The sequence below is a fragment of the Rhinolophus ferrumequinum genome, chromosome 3 (assembly GCF_004115265.2).
Source record: "Rhinolophus ferrumequinum isolate MPI-CBG mRhiFer1 chromosome 3, mRhiFer1_v1.p, whole genome shotgun sequence".
NCBI lineage: Eukaryota > Metazoa > Chordata > Mammalia > Chiroptera > Rhinolophidae > Rhinolophus > Rhinolophus ferrumequinum.
This window is the reverse complement of record NC_046286.1, coordinates 84,216,277-84,225,437: the sequence shown is the minus strand read 5'-3', so window position 1 is coordinate 84,225,437 and position 9,161 is coordinate 84,216,277. Positions and strand designations below refer to the sequence as shown.

Here is a 9,161-nt window from a genome sequence, read left to right as displayed (position 1 = left end):
GAAGATGCTAGACATACATTTTACTTATAGGGAGTGTTGATGTCTGTATTAAACAGAAGTTTAGACCCTCGCGATGCCACCTCCTTTCATTTTCTCATTCATTCTCTTCGGAGGGTTCATTTTTCTGAATCAACCACACTTCATTATTTTGATTAACCACGTTGAAAGGACTGTTGTAGCTTGCAGTGTAGTAAACCTTTTCATCGAACACTTTTCCTTCTTCCCTCAAAATACTTGCTAATGTCAAAAGTTGTTCTTGATTCTTTTGGGCACTAGAGAATCCTTCGAAAGACCTAGAGAGGAGAAAGTACATAACCAGGAATGGTTTTATTACCGATGCTGATGTCAGTCTGAAGAGAAAAGCAGGAGCAGAGACAACAAAGCTGGATAACATGCACGCTCAGCGCTCTTCCCTCTTGGGCCCTGAAGCAGCATCCTTTCCTCTGGTTCCCCGTCTCAATGTGACCTCTGCATACTGAGGAGAGCCAGGAGGAGGCAGACGGCCCAGCTGTTGGCAGGCAGCTTTGGACTTTACACCATCTTGTGCTCTAACTCTGTGCTTCTCAAACTTGAATGTACGTATGAGTCCCCTGGGAATCTAGCTAACATGCAGATTCAGGTCTGGGGTGAGGCCCGAGAGTCTGTATGTCTAACAATATGATGCTGCTGCTGCTGCCGGTCACAGGACAACACTGAAACCCCCTTCGAAGCCTCCTTTCCAGACTTTCAATTTTCTATGGAACATTTCCCCTTTCGTCCTCTTCTTGGGAAGAGTGAGGCACTCACTTACAGATGCATATGATCTAGTTTTGACCCTATGAATTTATAGTCTGAATTAAGAGACAAACATTTCGGCCACTCTCTCTATACAGCCTGGGAAGAGATTTAACGGAGACAGGATCAAAATGTTTAGGAACACTGAGGATATGATTAAGGGTGTCCTCTGAGTTGGGTCTGGGATGGAGGGTGGTTTTGCAGGGCAGAGGAAGGGGAGGGATAAGAAAAAGAACAGAAGTCCAAAAATGTGAAGCATTTTCATAGTGAGGCACAAAATGAGTTCAGGAAGGTGAGTCAGAACCAGAAGGAAGAACCTTGTATAGTGACTAAAGACCTTTTCAGATTCTCAAAATATCTCAAAAGGATGTTGAGCAGAAAAGAATTTGATCAGATCTGAGTGAGACAGATGAAAAATAGATCGGAGGGCAGGATCTAATTAGGATGTTTGCTATGGGATGGAGAAGAAAAGACAGTCAAAAGATTTAAATTAAAAGTAGGAAAAGAGGATAAAAGTTTAAACATAGATTTTGAAGAATATAAACAAAAATATCCTGAGATTAAATCATGACAGGACAGAGACTTAGCTGAGTTGCCAACATGTAAACACGATGACTTTGATTTTGAAGGTTAAGAATAGGAAACACAGAAAAACAACAATATTCCTAATACGTTTTCTTTAGCATAAGTTTTATTATAATGTACCAATGGGAAAGGTCAGTCCTAGTCTTCTTCCGATAAGATATAAGCTCTTAAGAGTACAAACCATATCGATTTTATTCAACAGTGTCTGTCAGGTGCTTAGAATCATTCTTGGCATGCAGTTTCTTTTAAATCCTTGCTGAATAAGTGTAGGAATCTATGTGCACACATGTATATAAAACATAACGTTGAAGACAAATGGATAAAACTGTTCTATAATTTTCAGCATGTTCACTGATAATGATAATTCTGAACCATGTGTTAAGAAATATTTGTCTCCCAAGTTCATTATTTATTTCCTTAATAACAGTCAGCTCTTGGTATGTTCTACTCAAAGGGAATTTGTTTTCAGATCACACTTCTTCCTTGAAATCAAATCTTGAAGTCCCTAATTAGAAATCATCTTTTGTTCTCTGAATACATACTGTTCTATAATAATCGATCCACATCTTTATTCAATACACAAACACATTGAGCCTCCACATACACACACCTGCCCTGCTTGGAGCTGAAGGATATGGACAGAGTAATATGTTGCTGTATTCTTGAAGAAGCAACGGTCTATAAATAGGTGATCATAATTTAGAATAACAGAAGGACAGAGTGGCTAGCTGATTGGAGAAATCATGGAGGGCATCACAGATGAAGTGCCATTCAATCTAAGTCCCGAAGGATAAAAGTGGGCTCTCCAAGAAGAGAAGACAAAGCTACAAGTCATAATATATTCACGTTCTAAGTATATTATGTACATTAACTCATTTAATCTTCATGGCAACCCTATGAGATAAGTAGGCACTACTATTATACACTTTTCCCAAATAAAGAGGTTTTGGCAAGGAATGTCTGAGTAACTTGCCTGATGTCAAAGGTAAAGAGATTTGGAAGAACATGGCTGCTCAGCTAAGGGTGGGAAAGTCAGTGGGGGAAACAGTCGGGTCACATTATAAAATGCATTGTGTACAATGTGAATAATCTGAACGTCACCCTAAAGCAAGAGGAAACCAACAGAGATTTTTAAATGGAGTAACAGGTTGGGGGGTTTGTTGCTCTTGTTGTAAGAAATATCATGAGTTCCTGTGTGGAGCAAGAGAGGAAGAAACTGGTGGGTAGAGAGAATAGTTGGGAGGCTACTGACGTGGAATAGTCAAGATACGAGGCCCACAGACCCACGAACATCTGCTGAATGTCAGGCACTGTACCCAACCATGGGTTACACAGGATGACTTAGTGTGGTCCCCGTAAGATGAAGACCTGAGTTGTAACCACAGGGATGGAGGGAAGGGAACAGAATCATGATCATTTCTGAGGGGAATGGGCCGGATCTGGAGACCAGCTGTCAGGCAAGAGTGCGGATGCCAGCCATGGAGGTCCTCGCTGGGGGGCTTTCTGGCTGACGAGGCCCTTTCCTGAGGCGCTGTAAGATCACTGCCCAGATAAAAGGAGATTTGGGGGAAGGCTCATTTTTTAGAGCTGTTGTGTTTGGTCTCCACCATCAGCCCACACGGAAATGTCCAACAAAATAGGGAAAACAGGCTGGAGACACTAAATTTGAGAGTCATTAGTTATAAGCATTTGAAACATGGTGAGCAGATTGTGCAGCACAAATCTGCTATGACACAAGGGTCGATAACAGGCATCAATACCAGCGATGCCTGGGGGGGAAGTGGGTGAGGAGCCAGTCGGGGGAGAGAAGCAGGAGGAGAGGAATGACAAGAGGGACATTCTGAGAGTGAGAGGAGGGACCACTATCAAAGGAACACATTGGTCAACACGCGAAGGCTGCAGGGGTCACAGGGGAAACGACTGCTATCATGTGACAAGTGCAAGGGCACAGCTGAGGGTGGCAGGAGCAGTTCCAAGGAGATGGTGCAGGCTGCACTGGACTGTGTGGCTTGAGGAGTACGTGAGAGTTATGGAAGCAGAGACAGAGATAGATTTTCTAATAGTTGGGTGGTGACAAGAGGGAGAGAAAAGTAATAGAGGGACTCCAGTATAAGACTATTATCGTGTACTGTGTGTGTTTTTAAAATTTCAACAGAGAGAATTTAACATAAGGAATGAGTTAAACAGGTACTAAAAAGAAACCAGTAAACTAACAAGAGGCAATAATGGCAGGAAACAGCAGCCATTCCTTGGGATGGGGACAAAAGGGAGAGTTTGGGTTATCAGAACCGAGAAGGTGGGAGGAGGGCTACCATGCATGGCGTGTTAAGGTGTTTTTGTTCAGGCTTAACTAAATGGCAGGTGAGGGCAGTCTTATGCTTTGGGGGGGAATGATTTCCATTGTGTCTGATTTGTGGAAGGTATGCAACAGGCTCTGCATTAAATGAATTGATTATATCTTGCAACAGACCCTTGGTAACATATAAAGCTGAGCCAACAGGAAAACACCACAAAATGCATTAGACCTGCTTTTATGGAAGGGTGAAAAGCCTACTGAAATTGCATAGGAGCTAAACTGTAAGGGGAGGCAAGTGAAACTAGCAGTTAGCAGGGCTATAAATTATCTACCACTTACCGTACAAACACAGTCATTTCAGCTCTGTCTTCAATGAAGACATCTGACTCTGAAGGCCTGGGTGGATCAGATTGCTGCTCAGAGGGGATGTACAGTGAAATGGTAATGATAGACTCGCTAAAAGGGCCTGAACCCGGCTTCACGTAGCTCGTCACTGGAGCTGTCATCTTTATTTTCATCTCTGTGCCATAAAAATATATATTTAAATACAAAGGAGACCGTGAAAGTAGATGTAGGGTACGTACGACTACTTTTTAAACTTCACCTATTATTTTGTGATCTGAGTTTCTTGATTTACTTTATGCTATTGGCATAAATACTTACCTTTAAGATAATTTTCAGCTTTAAAAAATAAGGCCCAAATGATTCAATTATCCACTGCCTACATTAAACACTTTCTGTACTATTAATATTTTTGGTTACTAACTTCTATAGTTTTAGGGATAGCAGGGAAAATTAGAGATCACATAGTCCAGTCCATTCTTCCTTTTTACAATTAAGAAACTGAGGTCTCATTGACTAAGTGACCTACTAAAATATAAATTGAGTCAGAACCAGAACCAGAAGTTGTCTTGAGACTCTGGGTCTTGTCCTTTGTACTTCCTGCCTCCTGATGTCTCTCACCTTACCGAATTGCCTCAAAGCATCAGCCATGAACAGGACTTAACACTAGTAGTTACAGAGGCCCAGTTCATCCAGCAGAAACACAGACAAGGAGAACAAAGTCTGAAAAGCACTACTCAAAACTATGCTCCTCTAGACGCTGCGAAGGTTCCTGAGCAGAGTGCTTTGCTTTAAACGTAAGTCTTTGAGGAACTGCTTATTTTTCTATTCTAAAGGGCATCTCTTTAATAAGCTAAAACTCAAGAATAAACCAGGGGATTCAATATATATATATATATATATATATAGATAGATAGATGTGTGTGTGTGTGTGTGTGTATAATATACACATACATTATTATATAATTATTATATAATTAAATATATTATTATATAAGTATTATATATACGTATATATATACGTATATATACATATATTAAATTGCCTTCACCTTTCTCATTTTTGCCCTGAATGTAGCTGTTCAGCCTGGTAAAGCCAGTCTGGATGGCGGAATCCCAGTCCATTGACTCAACGGAGGTGCTGACCCACTTGGCTGGTCCATAGTGTCGGATCTCGTAAATTCCGGGCTAAAATGGAACAGATAAAACTTGAGGAAGCAAGCGATTTTTAAAAAGGCAGGACGTGAGATGCAACAGTACAGGTGCCTTGATTTGGGGGCCACTTGGATCGGGCTCCAGGTTCTGGCTTCTTAGGGCGGGGCAGAGCCTCTCGTCCGCGGCACCCATCCTTGAATTAGAGACTCTGGCGCCTTGGACCCACAAGGAGGGTTGGGGGTGGGGGTGGGGGTTGGAGTGGGGGCGGGGGTCAGCTCATTTCCGTTAAGAACAAGCGTCTCTCACGCCCCCTCGGCCCGGAGGGTCCCACAGTGGATTCTGGGAGGTGATCGATTCCTTTTTAATTTTTTTTCCCCTCGCAGAAAAATAGAAGAAATTGAGATGTGGCCAGTACCTAGGCTTATGGCTAACCCAGCGAATTTTCACGTTTGCACAGGAATGGAGAGCTAGGGACTCAGACCATTATACAATTGTACTTTTCACTTAAATCTGTGGGACCCTCGGAGCTCATTGCCTATCAGCTCGTAGACAGCCTCCCCCACCCCCAACCCGCCCACCTCGGCCCGCACCCTGTGCCTCTGCGGAAGGCTCCTACCTGGGGGCCCGCGTCTCCCAGCGCCTTCCAGCTTGGCGTCTCCACAGCTTGGGCCGCCTCGCCCTCGCCTGTCCCGGGCTCTGGCTCCAGCACCTCGGCCATTGGAGACGCCGATGGTCCGGAGGAAGAGCCTAGCGAGCGGCTCCGGGAAGGGGCCGCACTCGGGCCACCGGGGCCGCCCTGCCTGCGTGCGCGCGCCGCGCCTGCCCGCCGAGGTCCCCGAGTCCCCGCCCCGGCGCTGTCGGGTGCCCGCCAGTGCCCCGCGGACGCGCGTCTCGCCTCCCCGCAGTGCGGGAGACCGGAGTCTGCCGGACACCGCCGGGGCCGTGGGCCGGAAGGGGCGCTGCGACCGCGCGCGCCCGGATTCCGACCCTAGTCAGCTGCGGCCGGGCCGCGCCCCCTGGCTGAGTCCCCTCCGCAGGGCTGAGGGCCGGAACCCGGCCTGCAGGGCCCGCTTGGGTCCGGCTTCCTGTGGTGGTCCTTCCAGCCCCCTCGTTTTCCAATTAACAGGCACACAAAGGTGTCTACTGTGGGGCCCCCGGGGTGGAGCAGGACAGGGCTGCTGGCTGGTGGGGTTTCTGGTGTAACCGGTTGGGGAACCTCTCCGGCGGCCCCACCCGCGCTGGGAGTCGGTTCTGCTGACAAGTCTACTCCTGGGACCGGCCTGAGCGCGGGCCTGCACCTCGTGGGCGCACCCAGTTAAAGGCGGGAGGGAGCCTGCTCTCCCCGGGGCAGGGTGGGCACGCACCTGAGGCTCTGAACTTGGTTGTCCTTGCCGGCACAGCTGTGAGCCGAGGGCTCCTTCTGAGCGTTGGTTCCGGGGGCCCAGCAGGGGGCAAGTGGCCTTAAACCTAGAAGGTGACCTAGGGCCCCTTCTCGGAAGAGATGGATGAGGCTACAGTCATGCGCGGAGAGACTCTTGAACTGTCCTAGTTTCTTGACCTCCCCCCTTCCAAATGACCACCAAACCTCTGAGTCATCCTGCCAGGCCTAACTTGCCGGGAGGAGGGGAGCAGAGGGGGAGGGGAGAGGGTTGAGAGAAGGGAGAGACAGGATAGGGACCTCTGTGGGACCGTAGTGCTGTTGCAGTTTCTTGGCTAGATTTATTCTTTATTTTTTCTAACAGATTTATTGAGCTATAATTCACTTACCCTATGTCACCCATTTAATGTGTACCGGTCAGTGGTACTTAGTATATTCACAGTCGTGCAATCATCACCACAATCAATTTTAGAACATTGTCATCACCGCCCCCAAAGAAACCCCAAACACACCCTTTAGCTATCATTCTCCAACTGTCCATCCCTCAGCCCTAGGCAACTGCTAATCTGCCCTCTGTCTCTATAGGTTTGCCTATTCTGGACATTTCATAAAAACAGTTTTAATCCCTTGGGACTGCTATAACAAAATACCACAGACTAGCAGCTTATGAACAACAAAAACTTATTTTCCACAGTTCTGGAGGCTGGACGTCTGAGATGAGGGTGCCAGCAAGGTTAGGTGAGGGTCCTCTCCCTGGTAGCTGACGGCTGGCTAGTGGTACCTTCCCATGGTGGAAGCAGCGAGGGAGCTCTCTCTTGGGTCTCTTTCAAATCCTAGTCATGAGGCTGTCTGTCCTGGTGACCTAACCACTTCCCAAAGGCCCCACCTCCTAATACTGTCACATTGGGGATTAGATTTTCAACCTCTGAGTTTTGGGGGATCACAAACACGCAGACCATGGCATATGCGAGTGATCCTTCTTGCTAGCTTCTTTCACTTAGCAAAATATTTCAAGTTTTATCCATGTAGCATGGATCAGTACTTCATTCCTTTTTATGGCTGAAAAATATTCCATGGGATAAATATTTTGTTAATTCATTCATCCATTGATGGGCATTTGAGTTGTTTCAAAGTTTTGGCTATAATGAATAATGCTGCTACAAACATTCACCTACAGGTCTCTGTCTGGACATATGTTTTCATTTTTCTTGGGTAAGCACCCAGGAGTGGTCAAATGGTAACTTCATATTTAACTTTTTGAGGAACTGGCAGACTGTGTTTTAAAGTGGCTGTACCATTTTACGTTTTCACCAGCATTGCAGGAGCATTCTGTTTCTCCACATCCTCACCAACAATTATTATTATCAGGCTTTTTGATTATAGCCATCCTGGTGGGTGTGTCTAGTACTTAAAAAAATTTTTTTTTGAGATATAATTCACATAACAGAAAATCAAGCATTTTAAAGGGTACAATTCAGTGGTTTTTAGTATATTCACTATGTTGTACAACCATCAGCACTATCTAATTCCAGGACATTGCATCCCTCAAAAACAAACAAAAAGCCCTGTACAGTTTAATGGTTACTCCCAGTCTCTAACACCTCTCAGCTCCTGGCAATCACTAATCTTCTTTCTTTCTCTGTGGATTTGTCTGTTATGGATATTTCATATAAATAGAATTATATAATACGTGATTTTTTGTGACTGGCTTCTTTCACTTAGTGTAGTGTTTTCAAGAGTCATCTATGTTGTAGCATGGCTCAGTGTTTCATTCCTTTTTATTGCCGAATAATATCGCATTGTATGGTCCTAGTGCTTTTCCTCCCTCTCCCCTGCCAAAATAGTGTACAGTGGCCTGTGGACATATGACACTTTCTAGTGTTTATATCAAATTTATTATTATGCAGAGCTAGCTTTGAATTATTTAGCAAAGGTTAAATAACGAATTCTGACTTAAAAATAGCCTGTTCATTTTAACTTTTAAGTAATAGACGTGGTCCATTGCTTAGGTGACTGAAAAAGTGAGAATATAATTTTACATTGCAGAATGTTTTTTTTTTTATAAGAGAAAAAGGAAGTAATTTACATTGTTTAAGAACTCTGTTGTTCTTTTCATCTGCAGAGTACATTTTGCAGTTATCAATGCCTTTTGGGGGGCATTTTACTTATAGAAAAACTGAGGCTAAATTTGGAGATGTTCATTTTATATAGTGGAATACACAATTAATGACGATAACAGCGAGTGACTAAGCCAAATTATCTATATTTATAAGGTGATAATTAGTCATATAAAATAACAGAAGGAAGAAAAAAGAAGGACTTATTTCAAAATAATAGTACTGGAGTTAGAACAAATTTATTGACATTCAGAAGGCTCGAGTTTTATACCCATATGTCAAAATAATCTAGCTAGTTTTCTTGTTGACTAATTATGGAAAAGTTGTTCTTTCTATTAGCTCATATTTAATCAATGTTTCACTATGTGAGAAACTATGAAGAAGATATTTTATTTAAGCTTTACAGCACATGTGATGGTGCCATACGGCACCACCTGCACATTCACCCCTGCAGGAGAGGAGAGCCCTGAGGGTCCTGCAACAGCAGTTACAGGCTGTTCTCATTATTTATAGC

At 44.4% G+C, this 9,161-nt stretch overlaps 1 protein-coding gene across 1 annotated transcript; it reads right to left on the bottom strand.

The window, feature by feature from the left end:
* On the bottom strand, positions 1-6,715 carry HEBP2 (heme binding protein 2). Its single transcript, XM_033097677.1, has 4 exons — positions 5,769-6,715; positions 5,050-5,185; positions 3,995-4,175; positions 1-293 (listed from the first exon to the last, which is right to left on the bottom strand). Exons 1-4 carry the CDS (start codon positions 5,868-5,870, stop codon positions 95-97), a joined length of 618 nt encoding a protein of 205 aa, XP_032953568.1. The 5' UTR covers positions 5,871-6,715; the 3' UTR covers positions 1-94.
* Between the last annotated feature and the right edge of the window lie 2,446 nt (positions 6,716-9,161).

Excerpts from the sequence above, each read along its gene's own strand:
- HEBP2 (XM_033097677.1), bottom strand. The coding sequence starts at position 5,870 with ATGGCCGAGGTGCTGGAGCCAGAGCCCGGGACAGGCGAGGGCGAGGCG. Across the intron at positions 5,186-5,768 it reads TGGGAGACGCGGGCCCCCAG|CCCGGAATTTACGAGATCCG; the intron begins GTAGGAGCCTTC and ends GTTCCATTTTAG. Across the intron at positions 4,176-5,049 it reads TCAGGGCAAAAATGAGAAAG|AGATGAAAATAAAGATGACA; the intron begins GTGAAGGCAATT and ends TTTATGGCACAG.